The 19,072-nt window shown below is 40.1% G+C and overlaps 5 gene segments (V, D, J or C); 3 read left to right on the top strand and 2 right to left on the bottom strand.

Moving 5' to 3' along the window:
• Nucleotides 1-19,072, top strand: part of LOC125905371 (Ig kappa-b4 chain C region-like) — an 89,047-nt gene that overhangs the window by 51,703 nt on the left and 18,272 nt on the right.
• The window catches only part of LOC125905372 (Ig kappa-b4 chain C region-like), a 74,634-nt gene that overhangs the window by 50,976 nt on the left and 4,586 nt on the right, over nucleotides 1-19,072 (top strand). Inside the window, 1 exon segment of the C gene segment in view lies at nucleotides 12,217-12,338. Coding sequence covers nucleotides 12,288-12,338 — 51 coding nt within the window.
• On the bottom strand, nucleotides 9,126-10,339 carry LOC125905357 (Ig kappa chain V region 3381-like). The segment is given in 2 exon segments: nucleotides 9,126-10,137; nucleotides 10,245-10,339. Coding segments are annotated over 2 exon segments (414 nt in total).
• LOC125905369 (Ig kappa-b4 chain C region-like) overlaps nucleotides 11,017-19,072 on the top strand; it is a 46,909-nt gene continuing 38,853 nt past the window's right edge. The window contains exon 1 of the C gene segment in view: nucleotides 11,017-11,057.
• On the bottom strand, nucleotides 16,722-17,405 carry LOC125905349 (Ig kappa chain V region 3381-like). The segment is given in 2 exon segments: nucleotides 16,722-17,187; nucleotides 17,295-17,405. Coding segments are annotated over 2 exon segments (423 nt in total).

The following is a 19,072-nucleotide window of genomic DNA, read 5'->3' as shown; positions in this document are numbered from 1 at the left end:
CCAGTGGTCCAGTGGGCTGTCATATGGCCTTTGACCAGGTCCTTAAAAAGATCTTATATCACTGTCTTCATTTTTGTTGCTCGCTTCCTCCTACAGAAAAAATCCAGTTCAAGAAACTTGTGATCACTTTTAGAGGTCTACATAGTCAGGCACCCTCCTACAGTATATTAATGATGTTATACAGGCCTAAACACTAGGAGGTCAGAAACGTCTCATGATCAGGGCTTGTTGGTCTTCAAAGTATCGTTATACAACAGTTTGTGTGATGTCTTGTGAAAACTCACATACGATGGTTTGTATCATATCTAACAACTTAGTGCTTAAAGTTAAGTTATGTACATTAGGTTTAGAAAAGTAAAGTTTCGTAGGTTAGGTTCAGGAAAAGAAACATGTTGACAATGTGCCTTAAAATATGTCAAAGTTCATGTAAGAGCCAAATATGTCATTCCACTCAGCAGACATGAATTGTATTGATCATGGATGTACACTGGTAGCGCTGTACTGGCACTTGGAGCACCAGTGTATAAAGGTAGGAACAACATTGTCAGGTGTTTCAACCTGGAGGAGCAAAAGGTTTTTGACCACTGATGTGCAGTACAGTGTACAACGTGCTGTGTGTTCAGTGTGGATAAAGGATAAAGAAATGGACATTTATTGAACCTGTGTTTTGTTGGAATGAATAAACATGATGGTTGTTCTGCAAATGGAACCTACAGTTTATTGTCTGAACTCGACACAGCCAAGGAAGCCGTGGCATCAACCGTGCAAATTGCAGCAGCCAGGTCAAGCCGGGTGAAACATCCATTTAACTTCTACAGTTCACTTGGTTTCACATGATACTGAACACTGGTTTCCTGGAGGACCAGTTTAAAAATAAGTGTATTTGCAGTGCTATATAGGTTTCATTTGCTTGAAAAAGAAAAGTATCATGTGAAAAGATTTAGGAAAGTTACGGTTTTAAATCTAAATGTGTGTGTGTGTGTGTGTGTGTGTGTGTGTGTGTGTGTGTGTGTGTGTGTGTGTGTGTGTGTGTGTGTGTGTGTCCTCAGTGAAGTGTATCAGTCTGCTGCAGCAGTCAGTTCAGTTTCTGTTCAGTCTGACTGAGGGAGGTTTTTGTACAACGCTTTTTCACTGTGTGAACACAGCTTGACTGTTGATGTCATGAAACTCTGACAGTAGTAAACTGCTGCATCTTCAGTCTGGACTCCACTGATGGTCAGAGTGAAGTCAGAGTTTGATCCACTGCCTGTAAAACGACCTGCAATCCCTGATGCTTGAGTGCTGGCAAGGTATATGAGCAGTTTAGGAGTTTCTCCATCTCTCTGTTGGTACCAGGCTAAGTGAGAATAATAAACATCCTGACTGGTTCTACATGTGATGGTGACGGAGCCTCCCACAGCAGAGCTCACTGCTCCAGACTGAGTCACTGTGACCTGACCTCTGGACTCTGAGGATACAGAGACACAAACATAAAGCAGCATCATGGCTTTGTCAGCTTCATTTCAGAGGGACAGATGTTGATAGAGGAGAGGAGTTTGATTCTCTGGACTTTACCTGTGAAGCAGCAGCAGAGGAGAGTCCAGATGAGGACGGAGATCAAAGTCATGTTTTTGATGAGGAGGATTTCTGTGGCTTCTGTTGTCATGAAGGACAGCTGTCAGTCATCCAGTGTTCAACTCTCAGGACTATAAACTCTCCCAGAGCACTGGAGCATGGTGCTGCTGATGCAAAGTGGCTCTCTATGGAAATGCTCTGACTGACTCCAACAGGGACTTGGATTACTCTGATGATGCTGATTATCAATGGATCAATCACTTTATCAAAGTATTGATTAGGAATGTATCAGTGCTTATGAAAATGCGTTTCTGGTTTGAGTTTGATGGACAAATATTTTGTTCATTAACAAACAAGTGAACATCACTGTGGGACATAATTACACAAATCGATTTTTGAATTTTTTATGTTTTTCTTCATATTATATTATACAGATGAGTGAATGATAACCATTTGTCTTTGGTAGAATTTATGGACTGAAAGATATACACTGAAGGAGAAGTGTACCAGTTTATTTTATTAGTACTGTAACCTACTGTCATGATTCAGCAGTGACGCCTGTCTGTTGCCATGGTTACTGAGCTCAAAGAGGGAATTGAAACATTAAAGACCAGTTTCATCCAGTCTGAGGGAGACCAGCAGAACTAGTAGTCACTTCTACTACAACCAAAAAGACAGAGTTTAGTTTATCTCATAAAAATCTTATTAATCTCTCTGCCTGCAGTGGATCGTGCTGCCCCCCTCCAGTGAGGCGCTGCAGCAGGGGAAGGCCACGCCACCTGGAAGGTGGACAGCAGCAGCAGCAGGAGCCCCAGGGTGCTGGAGAGGAACGGGCTCTACAGCTGGAGCAGCACCCTGAGGCTCCCTGCAGACCAGTGGAGGAAGGTGGGCTCTGTGACCTGTGAGGCCACCCAGGGCTCCCAGACTCCACTCTCAGAGACACTGAGGAGAGACCAGTGTTCCCAGTCCTGACCTGACTCACTGGGACTCTGCTACTGGTTTTACTCTGCTACTGCTCTCAGTCTGCTCTCTGCAATTCAGTCTTTCTATTTTCTTTTTGCTGTCACTCACACTATCGCCCCTTTTCCACTGCAGGAACTTCAATTACCCGGAATTTTGAAAAACCTCCATGTGTTTCCACTGAAATTACCCGGGTAAAAAATTTTACCCCAAATTTAGCCTGGAAAAAGTACCTAGTAGGGGGGTAGGACTTTTCAGATTCTTGAGGGGCGGGGCTGTTTGCTGAAGAACACCGATTGGTGGAGCACACGCTTGCAGCCGCTGCAAACTGTATTTCATTTCTACAATCTCCACTTTGTTTCTGTTTTGATTAAGGATGGGTACCGAAACCCGGTACTAAATTAGCCCCGGAGCTAAATTATTAAAGACCGTAGTATTAATCAACCCTAACAGTATCGATTCTTTTGGGCCAGCGCTGATCTCCTCCACACACATACACACACACACCGACGTGACACAGTAACCAGTGAAGATAACTTGAAAATGACTTGAGTTGACGGCAGCTACACTCGTTACTGTAAGTGACATTAACTCTTAGTGAGTAAGAAGCCAATAATTTATCAACACATGTGTTCAGCAAGTGTAAACATGTAAACATGTAGACAGCGATATTCAATATGCACAGTCTCTCATCCACCGACACTACGTCTTACGCAAGGACAGCACGCTAGTTTGGCTGATAGTGAATTGTTAGTTATAAGCTCAAATGACAGCTGCCTGTATGTAGACTAACTTAGTTTGACACTTATCGTAAAATACTTTTAAACAAACAGCCCCAACTCTCTACCAGCACGTAACCAGCCAAGCTGGAGGAGCCAAATACAGGGCACACACTAAATCATCTACGTCATCACGCTAATTTAAATAAATTTCCCAGAACTTTGAGGTGCTGTGGAAATGCAAACCACACAGATTACCAGGAATTATTTTATCCAGGTAAACAAATTCCTGGTAATAAAAGTTCCTGGAAATATTGGTGGAAAAGGGGCTTATCATAATATGTTTCATTGATAAAGTTTTGCTGTATGTTGTATCTTATTATATCAAAATGATAAAGACCTTTTCATCAAATCAATGGTTTTCATGTGTTCTTGTACAAGAACAGACTTGCTGTCTAAATGGTACCCTAAAATACAAAAGGATTTATCTCAGCTGAGTTTAAGATGTAAACATTGCTTGGAAGTGTCTTTAAACTATAAGTGAATGTAATGCCACAATATTAACACGATAGTAACAAAATATTCATCTGGTAATCATTATCGAATTAAGACCCACACATGGTAGAAGTAAATTCAGTCTTTATTCCAGATTCCTTAAAGCTTTTGTTACTGCAGAAACTGTATTATTATACTAACTGTAGAAATGGTTTTAGAAATGTCTTTAAAGTTTAATGAATCTGAGTAAACTACAAATTCTGAGAAGAATGAATTGCATTCGGAATATGAAGTAGGATATCATCAGCATATTATATCATCATAGTATCAGTGTCAGCAGTGTAATCTCAAAAATATAACATAAGTAATGTTTTTTCCTATGAACACATGGTCATTTAAAACATATGTGTATAGGATTGTTGACAACTAAACAACTTTCATGTAAACAAACTGATTTTTAAATTGAAAGTAAAAGTGAAATATCCCCATTGACCAAAAAGTAAACATTCATATTGACAGACCACGCCCCTGTATCTGCATGAAATGGTTTGGTCCTGCTTTAGCGCACTGACGGTGACGGTCCCTAGTAGCAGTCAGCAGTTGCGCAAGAACGCTACAGTCATCATCATGCTACCTAGTACTACAAGAAAATCTGGAGAGGGTGTCAATTTGTGAGCCAGTTTTTCTCCAAGAAAGGTGGGTAGCCTGTAGTCTGTGAGTGGTAGAATTGAACCTGTTAGCTTAATGTCCATAGTGAAATAAACTAGCTACAGACTAGTGTTAGCCTACATTTCACTCCTTTTTAATCTACATTTAATCAGTGCAGCTAAATGTTTAGTAAGATATTCATATTAAATCAGTTGTCCCTGCCCCTTTTACCAGACTCATCAACAGATGAGTCAGAAGCAGCAGCCCTGTTTCCTCATAACTTTACCCCTCCCCATCCCAACAAAGAAGGTGAGCAACATTGTGTTGAATGACATGCCAGTTAGCACCATTGCAGGGAGTCTGTGGGAATTTCTCTCTATCTCTTGCTCTTTTTTACCAATACAAAAAAGAAAACGAAATATGTTTTAATGACAGAAACTGAAACAAGCTATTTTTCCACATAATGATTATTATGAAACAAAAACAGCCTACACCTGTCTGTACTGGATGCTGGACAGTTGGAAACATTAAGTAGCCAATATTACAAATAATCCAGTTAGATGCTTTCATTTAGATTGAATTATGGCTGTTAAATGACATCTATAGATTGATAGATAGATAGACAGATAGATAAACTTTATTCCAGAAACAAGTCCACATAAAATACATACAAAAACACAGACAATACAATAAAGAAAACAACACAACAAGTAGGTTTAAAACACATAGAGGCATCTATTCCAGTGCTTCCAGAAGTATGACAAATATTTTGTGTCACTTTGTGCAGGCACCGCTAGGCCATAATGACTCCATTCTTTGACTGGCCAAGTTGACACATAAAACTGTAAAGAAACTTTCTAAGAACAACATGAAAAGTGGGCACATCACTGCTTACAAAAATATGGCTTGCACTTGTCCATCTTGGATGCCTGAGTAAAATCCTAAATGCATCATTATATGCCACCTGGATTTTTTTCATTTTTGCAGCACTGTACCTGCACCACAGGTGTGCAGTATACATTGAAGTACAATATGACCTAAACAAAGCTATCTTGACATCATCAGTACACTTATTAAATTTTCGTGCAAGTATGTTGGCTTGTGCATAGAGTTTGCAGCACTGACGCTGGATGTCATCATCATCACATAAATCATCTCTGATTATGTGGCCAAGATATCTAAATTTGTTCACAACTCCAAGCACTTGGTCTGCTAGAACAAAGGAAGCAAAGTGTGACTTCTTATCCTCCTTGGTTTTCACAATTAAAATAACACTCGAATTAAACATAATATCATACTGCACACTGTAGCAGGAACAGATTCTAAGCAATTGCTGCATACCAACACTAGAGGGAGACATAATGACCAGATCATCAGCATATACCAGGTGATTGATAAGCCTCTCTCCCACCATACATCCAGTTCTACACTGGTTTAGCTGTCTAGACAGATCATCCATATACAGATTGAAGAGTACAGGTGATAAAATTCCACCTTGTCTCACACCATTGGTCACTAGGAAAGGTGCAGATGTACTTGTACCCCATCGAGCATGCATTGTTTAATGTGTATACCAGTACTGTAATATTATCATATAAGGTGGAACCCCTCGCTCCTGAACTTTGGCAAATAGCTTTCCATGACTGACTCTGTCAAACGCTCTGGATGCATCCAAGAAACATAAAAACATTATACTATTTTTTCTTCTATACATACTAACCATCTCTTTCAGTGCATAAATACAAAAATCTGTGCCATGCTTACTTTTAAAACCGAACTGGATGTCAGTGGTGATTATATATTGTTGGAGTCTATCCAAAAGAATTTGCTCCAGCACTTTGGAAAGTACACTTGCCCAAGCAATGGGTCTATACTTTTCTAGGCTAGATATCTTTCCAGTTTTGTCTTTGACAACAGGTACTAATACTACAGCAAGCATAGAGTCTGGAATTATTCCATGCATTAATAATCCAGTAAAACATAAAGCAATCAACACTGAGACTCTACTGCTAGCATATTTTAGATGCTCTGCCGCTATTTGATCAAGGCCACATGCTTTATTCAGTGATAATTTCTCTATAGCATACAATACCTCATCCGGTCTAATAACCACACCATCATGGTGAGGAACATCTCCAACAATAAATGCATCGCCTCTAACACAATTAAAAATATAGATAATAGATACAGACTTATCAAAAATCTGCTGTTTTCATTATTTTGAGATGATGATCTTAATTTATTTTGATTGAAAAGTTAATGTATATTTAAGTTAATTTTTTTTAAGTCTTTCATTAATGTTAAGAAATTTTCCATTTTGGGATTTTACAATAAAAATTGCATTTAGACTGTAAAAGATGGCCATCAGCACATTTTTTATAGTAGCTTTTTATCTTGCATCAAATAGTGAATTGCATACTGTATGCAGACTGTTGCATGTACAACTCACTAGCAGTACATATTGTACTGGTACTATTGAACTACAAGAAGCAAGACAGTTGCAAGCCTTCAAAGTTAGAGTTATGTAAAGCTTTTAATGGGTCAGTTAGGTCCTTGAGATGTGGTGACAACAGCTGCACAGGAGGGGCCCAATGTGATTTTTTTTCATGGGGCCCAAAATTCCTGACGGCGCCCTGGGGGTCTTTGTTTTACAGGTGTGAAAGAGAAAATAATGACCAAAAAAATATTAACCGCACTCTTAAGAGAGTGTGACATAAAAGGTTTCATACCATGACACCTATTTTATTTTGCTAGATGTCCTGTTAATTCTTTTGGCAAAGGGATCTACGTTAATTTAAACACCTTAGAGAAAATGTAAACTCCACAGTCTGTGATTGATCTTTTTTTGTAAATTTAAAAGCAGAACAGAATAAACAAAAACTGCTTCAATAAATATTCACATTATTTACTTAAAGAGACAAGACGCAGGTTTTTTCATGTTCTATGTAATATCATCAGTGTAGAAGATGATGTGACTGTGGTGTTACTTTAAGAAGATGTTTTATATGCTGATATGTTTCGAACATCTTACAAAAGTTTAATTGTTAGAGTGTTCAGATGTTTTCATTTTATCGTAAGTTCAATCTGCCCTCAGAAATATAGGTGTCACTTTTGACCAGGCATTGACTCTTGAGCATCATTTGTGTGTCTGATCCACTTCTATATTTTCCAGTCAAGATACGTCGTACAATGTTGTGCTGGTGTGTCTGGAGGTAAAATCAAGATTCTAATACACCAATATATTTTGTCCAATTATTATGTTGTAACTCTGTTTTGCCATGTCTTTCACATCCATGCATCACTAACCAGTGGTCCAGTGGGCTGTCATATGGCCTTTGACCAGGTCCTTAAAAAGATCTCACAACACACTCGTCTTCATTTTTGTTGCCCACTTCCCATTCAATAAAAAATCTAGTTTAAAAAACTTGTGATCACTTTTAGAGGTCTACACAGTCAGGCAACCTCCTATATTAATGATGTCATGCAGGCCTGTGACACAAGGAGGTCAGAAACGTCTTATGATCAGGGCTTGTTGGTTTTCAACGTATTGTTATACAACAGTTTGTGGGATGTCTTGGGAAAACGCACAAACAATGGTTTCTATCATATCTAACAACTTAGTGTTTAATGTGGAGTTATGTCATTAGGTTTGGAAGAGTTTAAGTTATGTAGGTTAGGTTTAGGAAAAGAAACATGGTGACACCATACCTTAAAATATCTCAAAGTTTCAAAGTTCACTTGGTTTCACACAATTTTGAAAACTGGTCTTCTGGGGGAATTTCCTGTGTTGTCTGACCCGTCCATGTGGGTTATATAAGAATTGTGGTGCATTATTTTTCGTAGGTTTATGTATGAACAGTGAATAAGAACAAGCTGTGGTTTTACCTCACTACAACTTTAAAACTGAAGGTGACTGTGGTTTTGACTGGGGACTTAAGTTCTTTGGGACTCACTCCAGCTGGACACAAGTGGACACTGTGGACACCTTCAAAAGGCAGCAAAGGACCTTCATGTTTAGAGTGGCCTTTTTATGTTTTTTTGCATTATTTTCTTGTCAGTATTTTGTGTGTGTTGCTATGAACTGTTGTGAAAAAGTATATTTGAAGTGCTCTATAGGTTTTATTTGCTTAAAGAAGAAAAGTGTTATGTTAAGCAGAGATTAAAGAAAGTTCATTCATTCATTCACAAGTTCTGTTTGGACTACATTTTATCATGAATATTTCTGATGCTGCTCTGTGTGTCGATGTTTTCTTGTAACTGGACAAAATTGAAATGGCTGCAATCCTGTATGAGGTCAAAGGTCGTGACCAAGTCTTTTCTAATTTACTGTCTGAGCTTGTCTCCTCTTTATTAACTGACAAATCAATCAAATCAATCAAATAAGAAAAAGAGATTATAATTAGAATTGCGTGTGCACAGTTTCTGTCAGGGGCGATTGCTCTGAGACAACAAGGGAGGCTGAACTTCTCCTAAAATTTCATAGAAGAAATGGTCAAATATGCACTATTGAATTTACATTAAAATAAGAATTTACATTACATTAAACGTGCGCTAGGATGCGTTTAACGTCATGACTATGGTGTTCAAACGTCAGCTGTTTATCACCAGTTTTCAAATGCGATTTCCCTGTCATACATTCTCGTGTCAGCACGGTGGACGTGGAGCCTCCATGCATTTCATTCATTGCATTTGTCAGACAACAGGTCTGACGCTACTATGCGCCCCGGCTGTATCTAGGCTAATGGCTAACATGCTAACTATTATTTTTATGTCACTAGTCACTTGAAACAAATTTAGGATGATAGGAGACAGGTTGAAATAAACTGAAATTTCCCTTTAACTTCCGTGGGACCTAATGGAGCGGTGGGCAGGAGAGGACGCTCGGTGTATGCATGATGATGAGGAATTGTCGAAAAGGTTGAACCCCTTTGTGACTGACAGCGCTTCACATTTCGAACTCAGTCTCATGCGGATATTTGCGAGTGGAGTCTTCTGACAGAGTGCCATCTGGAGTTCCTTATTTCCATAAGCGATTTTTCACCATTTGTACACAGTTCCGGTGTTTAAACCCATCTGAAAATCCTTGAGGTGTGTTTTGCTGTGGTTCTATGGCATGTGTGTGGTTGAAAAACAGCTTCAATTAAATGTTCCTTTTATAAGTTACTGCCTCGCTACAATATGACAACTTTTATGATGTAAACTGAAAGTGAGCTTCCCCTGTTTGAAAGACCAGCAGCCGCCACTGCTTTGTGTGTGTGTGTGTGTGTGTGTGTGTGTGTGTGTGTGTGTGTGTCTGTGTGTGTACAGTGTGTGTGTGTGTGTCTGTGTGTGTGTGTGTCCTCAGTGAAGTGTATCAGTCTCTGCAGTAGCTTCCAGCTGCAGCAGTCAGTCCAGTTTCTGTTCAGTCTGACTGAGGGAGGTTTTTGTACGACGCTTTTTCACTGTGTGAACACGTACTGACTGTTGATGTAATGAAAACTCTGACAGTAGTAAACTGCTGCATCTTCAGTCTGGACTCCACTGATGGTCAGAGTGAAGTCAGAGTTTGATCCACTGCCTGTAAAACGATCTGGAATCCCTGATGCTCGAGTGCTGGCATAGTATATGAGCAGTTTAGGAGTTTCTCCATCTCTCTGTTGGTACCAGGCTAAACGGTTAGAGCCATAAACATCTTGACTGGTCTGACATGTGATGGTGACGGAGTTTCCCACAGCAGAGCTCACTGCTCCAGGTTGAGTCACTGTGACCTGACCTCTGGACTCTGAGGATACAGAGACACAAACATAAAGCAGCATCATGGTTTTGTCAGCTTCATTTCAGAGGGACAGATGTTGATAGAGGAGAGGAGTTTGATTCTCTGGACTTTACCTGTGAAGCAGCAGCAGAGGAGAGTCCAGATGAGGACGGAGATCAAAGTCATGTTTTTGATGAGGAGGATTTCTGTGGCTTCTGTTGTCATGAAGGACAGCTGTCAGTCATCCAGTGTTCAACTCTCAGGACTATAAACTCTCCCAGAGCACTGGAGCATGGTGCTGCTGATGCAAAGTGGCTCTCTATGGAAATGCTCTGACTGACTCCAACAGGGACTTGGATTACTCTGATGATGCTGCTTATCAGTGGATCAGTCACTTTATCAGAGTATTGATTAGGAATGTGTTACTTCCTTTTTATAAAAAGCTTTGGTTTGAGTTGGATGAGTTGATTTACTTGCAGAATATTATTGTGAATTCCCACTTATTCACAGCCACACAAATCACCATCACTGTGGGATGTATTCAGACAAAATGTATTTTCATTTATCATAATCTATGATAAACATAGGTTCATGATAATTATATATATCAGGATTATTAATGGCAGGATTTATAGAACAGTTTTCCTTTGGAAATGTAACATTTATTTGAATTTGTTTTACTGGAGGAGAAATTAATACTGCTTGTAGATGTTTGAAGTTTCACATAGAAAATGTTGTATATATATTCATAGTTTGTGAGTTAGTCTCTAAACGGTTCAACCAGTTATTACACAATCTGGGTAAACTGGGAATATTTTTGGTGAGTTTGTTTGTGTCAAAGTCAGACAGCCGTGTCTCTCTACAGTGAGAGGTTTTTGTACGGCGGCTTAATGAGTTTGTACCACTGTGGTACACGTTCGGTGGAGGAACCAGACTGGATGTTGGAAGTAAGTCAGATGTTTAAAATGTTTATTTTTTCAGCAGCCAAGTTTTCTTTATATTATATATTTAAGAGGCAAGAAATAGTTGTTGCCTTTCCATTTTGTTTTTACACATATTTTGCATTAAAAGACAAAGTTAGCTTTTGAATGAGAAAAACAAAAGTCCATTGTAATGAAAATAAAACATGAAGCTAGAAGATAAATATTTATTTCTAACTTTAATGGTTAAGTTTCATCTTGAGGGCTTGTAGGTTTAGTTCAGTGTGTCAAAGTCAGAGAGCCGTGTCTCTCTACAGTGAGAGGTTTTTGTACGGCGGCTCAATGAGTTTGTATCACTGTGGTAAACGTTCAGTGGAGGAACCAGACTGGATGTTGGACCTAAGTTTCTTCACAAATACTAGATAAACTGTTTTAAAGTTATGTTTAGAAGTCTGTTTTGTAATGTTTGCAGGAGATAAAAATGTTTTAATTTTAAAAGTAAAACTTAATTTTTATGTTTGAAATCAGAGCAGCTTTAATAAACATTTCTTTGTACATTTTCGTCATACTTTTAGTCAAACAGGTTGAAATGTAAAAAAGATGAAACTGCAAACCAGTTTTACAAATGTTTATCAAGATTATATTCTTAATGTTTCACCTCAGTGATAACTATTTTTTTCTAATAAATTCAGAATCAACTTTTTAGGAATAAACTAACGGTGATTGATTCATGTGGTTTCAAATTCTGAAAATCTTTTGAACAGTTTTAATGAGAATTGACATCAACATAAAGAACATTTGATTGTAGGTAGTGCAGTAATACATGCAGTTTTTAGGCTTGCACAAAACAAATTGTAAAATGCATTTTACTAAAGTAATGTATCGTCAATGTTTGGGAGGAAAACGTTTAATAATTTGTCTAAACTCTGATATTTTATGTCCAGTGTAGTTTGATATATTTGAGGTCATTCTGTATGATGATTCTCTCTGTGCTGATTTGCATGAGAGGCTTCTTAAAGGGAAGTGAAACAATGTGTGAGTGAGTGACTGATGGAGCAGAAAAACCATCTGACAGAAACTCCTTAAAGGAGAAAATCAACTCTCACACAGTAAAGGTGTCCAAGTGTCTGATGGTTGATTGACAGCTGTGTGGTCCCTGTCCTCTAAGCTGATTGGTGTCTCCTAGGTGATGTCCATCCCACCCTGACGGTGCTGCCCCCCTCCAGTGAGGAGCTGCAGCAGGGGAAGGCCACGCTCATGTGTCTGGCCAACAAGGGCTTCCCCTCAGACTGGAGTCTGGCCTGGAAGGTGGACGGCAGCAGCAGCAGCAGCTGGGAGGAGAGCAGGAGCCCTGGGGTGCTGGAGAAGGACGGCCTCTACAGCTGGAGCAGCACCCTGAGGCTCCCTGCAGACCAGTGGAGGAAGGTGGGCTCTGTGACCTGTGAGGCCACCCAGGGCTCCCAGACTCCACTCTCAGAGACACTGAGGAGAGACCAGTGTTCCCAGTCCTGACCTGACTCACTGGGACTCTGCTGCTGGTTTTACTCTGCTACTGCTCTCAGTCTGCTCTCTGTCTCTCTCATGATGTTTCAGTGTGAACATGTTCTTGCTTGTGTTGATGGTTTCAATATCTCAAAGCAATAAAGATTTGATCAAATGTATCATATGAGTGCATGTGACTTCATTTCTTGGACATATGTCATATATTAGGAGCATTACTCAAACTAATGCACAAAAGCCACAACAGTAATGAGTCTTTCTTTTCCAGACTAATTTTAATGGGTTTCAGACTGTGGATATTCTTCTACTGCAGTTCCCATGATAGATCAATCAATTTATTTTAGTAACAATACACATGGTTAGACCATCTTAATAGTAAAACACAAAGCTCTCTGTTATTACTGATGTCTGTCCTTGAATACATTTCCCCTGTTTGTGTGTTGTTAAATTCTACCTAGAAATTATTGTGCAGATTTTAATTCAAAGGTGTTAACAGTCAGAGGGTTTTTGGGATTGGAAATAAAAAGGAGTGTATCACCTGCATAAAGTCACATAACATGAATCTAGTTTGAGATTTTCCATTATATCATATTCAAAAGAGACACAGTAACTTCATCAAAAGACATGATGTGAAAGAGATGAGAGTACAGTCTCTGTTTCTTGCTGTCTGACAGCAGATTCAATACTTATATAACACACATATTTGTGTAGATATAGTTACATCAAGTCTGTCACTTATCTTACTATATAATGACAAAAACTCTGTGGTTGTGTGTCTGTGTGTCTGTTCCATGTTTTTCTCCTCACTGACTTGGTCAATCCATATGAAATTTGGCACAGTGGTAGAGGGTCATGGGAGGATGCGAATGAAGCAATTTTACATCAATTGGCCTAAGGGGGGCGCTATAGCAACCGAATGAAATTGCAAACTTTGAATGGGCATATCTCATGCGCCGTATGTCGTAGAGACATGAAACTTTGCACAGAGATGCCTCTCCTTATGAGGAACAAATTTGCCTCTAGAACTCTTGACTTCCGGTAATATAGATTTTCCACCATTTGAATTTTTTGAAAAACACTTAAAATCAATCTCTTCCTAGGAAGTTTGACCGATCTGCATGAAACTCGGTGAACATAATCTAGGGACCAATATCTAAAGTTTCCTCTTGGCAAAAGTTGGAAAACTTACTAAAACTGAGCTTCTATAAGGCAATGAATATTGTGGAGGGCATGGCTCATCACACAAAGGTGTATAACATCTCAAGGGTTTCACCGATCACCACGCAACTTTGTAGGCATATGACCACACATAATCTGAGGGGACCCCTCCATTATTGACCCCGTCAAACAAAATGGGGGCGCTAGAGAGCTAATTTCTTATCTAGGCCTAACAGCCTTATCGATTTTTACTAAACTTGGTAGATATGTAGAACAGGACGCCTCAAGGTGACTGGAGTAATTTAACTCTAATTGGCAACTGGGTGGTGCTATAACAACAGAAAAATGCTTAAACATGGCTAAAATGCGACCGATCGCTGTGGCTCCCCCTGTGACCCAATGTTTGTTTTTTCTCTAATTTTTGGTATGACTAAGTCATGGTATGGTATGCTGTACATAATCACGGAAGCTGTCAGTGTGTCATTCCGTCAGTCAGTCATTCTGTCTGTCCCATGTTTTTCTGCTCACTGACGTGGTCAATCTATGTGAAACTGCACATAGGCATTGAGGACTGGCATAGGTAGAAGGTGACAAAGCTACCAATGGGTATGGACTAGTATCTCTTGTATTTTTATGATTCCAGATGATATAAAGCTATTTTTCCATAATATATGTGTACATTTACATGGGTAGCAGTAGCTCAGTCTGTGGGGACTTGGCTTGGGAACTGGAGGATCGGATTGGAGTGGGGACTGGAAGCTGAAGAGGTGTCATTAAGCAAGGCCCCAATCCATAACTTTCTCGGGACGCCTGTCCACCGGCAGCCCTCTCACTGTCACATCTCTCTATCAATGCATGTGTATGGGTCCTGTTTGTGCATATGTCTGTATTTCCAGCCTCTGTGTGTGTGTGTGTGTGTGTGTGTGTGTGTGTAATCTGCAAAATAACAACAGAGTGAAAAACTTAAATTTCCCAGTGAGGGACTAATAAAGGAATGCTTCATATTGGACAGATGTGTCGGTAATATTTGGGTGACTTCTGATCATAAATGTTTCTGATGCTGATATGTGTCTTTGTCTTTCCTTTTAACCCTATGGGCCCTAGGCGTTTTTGGGGTATTTTTACTGGCTTTACTTTTAAGCTCATATCACAGTCATTATAAAGGCTACATACACATGCTATGTCCTGTTTGTTTGTTTTTCAGGACAATCTGGGCTAACCAGATTTGCCATCATTGCATGTCCTTCTATGTGCCTGTATTTTATATTAATTTTTCATTCATTCATTCATCTTCTAACCGCTTCATCCTCTTGAGGGTCGCGGGGGGGCTGGAGCCTATCCCAGCTGACATCGGGCGAGAGGCAGGGTACACCCTGGACAGGTCGCCAGACTGTCGCAGGGCTGACACATAGAGACAAACAACCATTCACGCTCACATTCACACCTACGGACAATTTAGAGTTATCAATTAACCTAGTCCCCAATCTGCATGTCTTTGGACTGTGGGAGGAAGCCGGAGTGCCCGGAGAGAACCCACGCTGACACGGGGAGAACATGCAAACTCCACACAGAAGGGCTCCCACGCCCGGGATCGAACCGGCAACCCTCTTGCTGTGAGGCGAGAGTGCTAACCACCACACCACCGTGCCGCCTATATTAATTTTTATATCAATAAAAAAAATATATATGTATCCGTGTTACTAAATTCTTACATCGTGTCCCCCTCAATGTATATGGTGACTACTGCCCTGTCAGCATGCATAATTAGGCCTCAGTTGTCTGGGTGCGCAAAGGTGAAGTGGCTGGTCTTGTCATACAAAGTTTGATGGCGTGTCAACTGGACAATATGGAGATATTTGCATCTTGAAAGCTGGACTACAAATGTTGATAGACAGGCAGAAACACACGCAAGCCTAAGACGGTGTAAGATACGATATTCCTCACTTTTTGAAGTGACTGATAACAAGATCTGTATAATGGGTTGTAAAGAAATTTGTCAGGTTTTTATTTTGTAGACAACTGATCTGTATTTATAGCGTGATGGGATGACAGTACAATGATGTGTATGGCATCAATGGACAGCACCGGTCCTGTGCTTTCATGTGATATGTGTGGCATTTCTGTGTGAGCCTGCATTCGCGAGTAATCCATCCGTAAGTAATGGATGTGTAATGTAATGTGTGTGCAAAGCTGTATGAAAGCTCTGTTATACATCATTTTAATGTAACTTTATCATTTTTTTTAGTTGTGAAAACACTGGACTACCGACAAGTACTTGGTCTTGTCTGGGGTCCATGTCATTGGTTCAACAGCCCATTGGTTCGACATCCCATTAGTCTGACTGTCCGCGGTGCTGAACAGCTCACGGTGGGCGTATGGTGCTCCGCGACCGGCTTGAGGCGAAGCAGGCTCACGGCTTATGTGTTTGTCACTTTCTGTTTCATTTTAACCCACACCATGATCTTTTCCTGACCCTAACCAAGTGGTTTTTGTGCCTAAACCTAACCAGACCTTAACCACAGGGCATCATGATGATTTCGGAACGGACTTCAGAACAATGGGATGTCGGACCAATGGGCAGTTCCCCTTGTCCGAAAGCTACGGTTCCGCTGTTTTCACGTGATTTCACGTGGCTTCTTGCTATGACGAACAGTCGCAAAGAAAATGAACAGAGAAGAACAGGTGTGAATTTGGATGCACTATGCGTCATGCGGGCCCATAGGGTTAATAGGATAAAGTTCAAATTGCTGTGATGCAGTATGAAGCTGAGGTCAAAGGTCATTACCAAGTCTTTTCTCATTAACCATCCAAGCTTGGCCCCTCTTGATTTATTGGAAAATCAGATGAGAACAGGAGATTATAATGGGTTATGAATGATGGTGAGAAGCTGTGATCGAGAAATTACTTTGATTTCCACCAAGATCATTTTTTGTTGTTTCACTTGTTTTGACGAATGTTTAATTTGATGTTAAAGTAACAACAGTTAAATGTTCAATCTAAATGATGACATTGTGTGTGTGTGTGTGTGTGTGTGTGTGTGTGTGTGTGTGTGTGTGTGTGTGTGTGTCCTCAGTGAAGTGTATCAGTCTCTGCAGTAGCTTCCAGCTGCAGCAGTCAGTTCAGTTTCTGTTCAGTCTGACTGAGGGAGGTTTTTGTACGACGCTTTTTCACTGTGTGAACACGTACTGACTGTTGATGAAATGAAAACTCTGACAGTAGTAAACTGCTGCATCTTCAGTCTGGACTCCACTGATGGTCAGAGTGAAGTCAGAGTTTGATCCACTGCCTGTAAAACGACCTGGAATCCCTGATGCTCGAGTGCTGGCAGAGTATATGAGCAGTTTAGGAGTTTCTCCATCTCTCTGTTGGTACCAGGCTAAGGCATGGTTGCTGCTCCAAGTATAAACATCCCTACTGGTCCTACATGTGATGGTGACGGAGCCTCCCACAGCAGAGCTCACTGCTCCAGGCTGAGTCACTGTGACCTGACCTCTGGACTCTGAGGATACAGAGACACAAACATAAAGCAGCATCATGGTTTTGTCAGCTTCATTTCAGAGGGACAGATGTTGATAGAGGAGAGGAGTTTGATTCTCTGGACTTTACCTGTGAAGCAGCAGCAGAGGAGAGTCCAGATGAGGACGGAGATCAAAGTCATGTTTTTGATGAGGAGGATTTCTGTGGCTTCTGTTGTCATGAAGGACAGCTGTCAGTCATCCAGTGTTCAACTCTCAGGACTATAAACTCTCCCAGAGCACTGGAGCATGGTGCTGCTGATGCAAAGTGGCTCTCTATGGAAATGCTCTGACTGACTCCAACAGGGACTTGATATTTTCCTGATCATAATGAGGCTGACAACATTTTTCATAAAATAAAGACATTTTTCTGCTTTAGAGTATGTCTTTACTTGCACAAATTTATTCTAATTAACATCTACAAATATTTAACTGAGCTAGACAATACTGAAGACATTTCCTATTTGTGGGAGGCAATTTTATTCAAAACAAAAAATAGAAACAACTCTTATTTGTCTCTGTCAATATATGATGGCTTCATTTTACAGTGGAAAACTAAGTAGGCAGGAATAATGTAATAATGCAATAACATTCAGTGGAGGTCATGTAAAAATGACCTTTGATGAGTCTACAGCAGCCTGAACATTCTTTTAGAGCATCAATGTCATCTTAAATGTTTTTGATTAACTTTAATATAGAAAATATTCACATTCAAGTGTTTTTGCAAAACCTGAGGCTGAGAGGAAAAACAAGATGACAAAAGTGGAGACCTAATTGGTTACTGTTTATAAACTGGATGGAAACATTTTGCAAGAGACTTGAAAGAAAATGTCAGGATCCATTTTCCTAACCCTATAAAAGAGTCACAATTGAGTATAAATTCAGTGATACAGTTCAACACTGTTGATGTTTTTCAGACACATCAAGAAAATAATCCCACAAAACCCTGAGCAAATAATTGGGGAAAAATGTATTGATAGAAGATCATCTATATTAAGCTGCCTGTTGAAGAGCTGACATCAACCTCTGACCGTGTTTGAGTAAAACTTTGACAAAGAAGATTGTCAAAATGTAATGATGAAGCCTGTTTTAGTTTTTTAGTTTCTCTGCAGTCAGATCAGTCTGATCAGTTCCTCTTTAGCTGAAGGAGGTTTTTGTACGGCGTTGTATCACTGTGTGAACGGGAAGCTGTTATGCTGCTGACAGTAATAAACTCCTGCATCTTCAGTCTGAACTTCTCTGATGATCAGAGTTAAGTCAGTCTGACGTGCCGTTGCACTAAAACGATCTGAAACTCTGGACTGGCGGGTTGTTGTATCATAAATTAAGAGTTTAGGAGCTTCTCCAGGTTTCTGAAGGTACCAGTCAATATCATCACCTATAAGTGTACTGCTTTTACATCTGATGGAGACAGTCTGTCCAGGAACAACAGACTGAGATCCAGGAGACTGAGTCAGGATGATTTCTCCTGATGAATCAGGAAAACATGAAAAAGAGCAGAAGGGTTATTGAGACAAATCCAGTTTGGAGAGAGACGATCAACATCCAGACAGAAGAGTATCATTTCTTTAACATGGAGAACAGGTGGAAGAAGGTAAATGCTGCTTGTTTCAGTGTTTCTCCATCATAGCAGAACATCATTGAGGTGAACCTGGTTGCATCCTGAAGCAAAGTTTTCAGAAGAGAGTCTCACCCTGAACATGGAGCCCCAGGGTGGCCAGCAGTAGAATCAGTGACATCATCATTGTGCTGTCAGCGTGTCAGTGGCTCTGAAAGGCCTGGACAGACACGGATCAACACTGGTCTCTTAACAGCAGGGAGCAGAGAGTTAGGACACATATGCAAACACACAGAGTCAGTCAGCTGTAG

Source organism: Epinephelus fuscoguttatus, linkage group LG17, assembly GCF_011397635.1.
Source record: "Epinephelus fuscoguttatus linkage group LG17, E.fuscoguttatus.final_Chr_v1".
In the NCBI taxonomy this organism is placed as follows: domain Eukaryota; kingdom Metazoa; phylum Chordata; class Actinopteri; order Perciformes; family Serranidae; genus Epinephelus; species Epinephelus fuscoguttatus.
The sequence above is the reverse complement of the archived record's forward strand: the minus strand, read 5'-3'. Positions and strand labels throughout refer to the sequence as shown.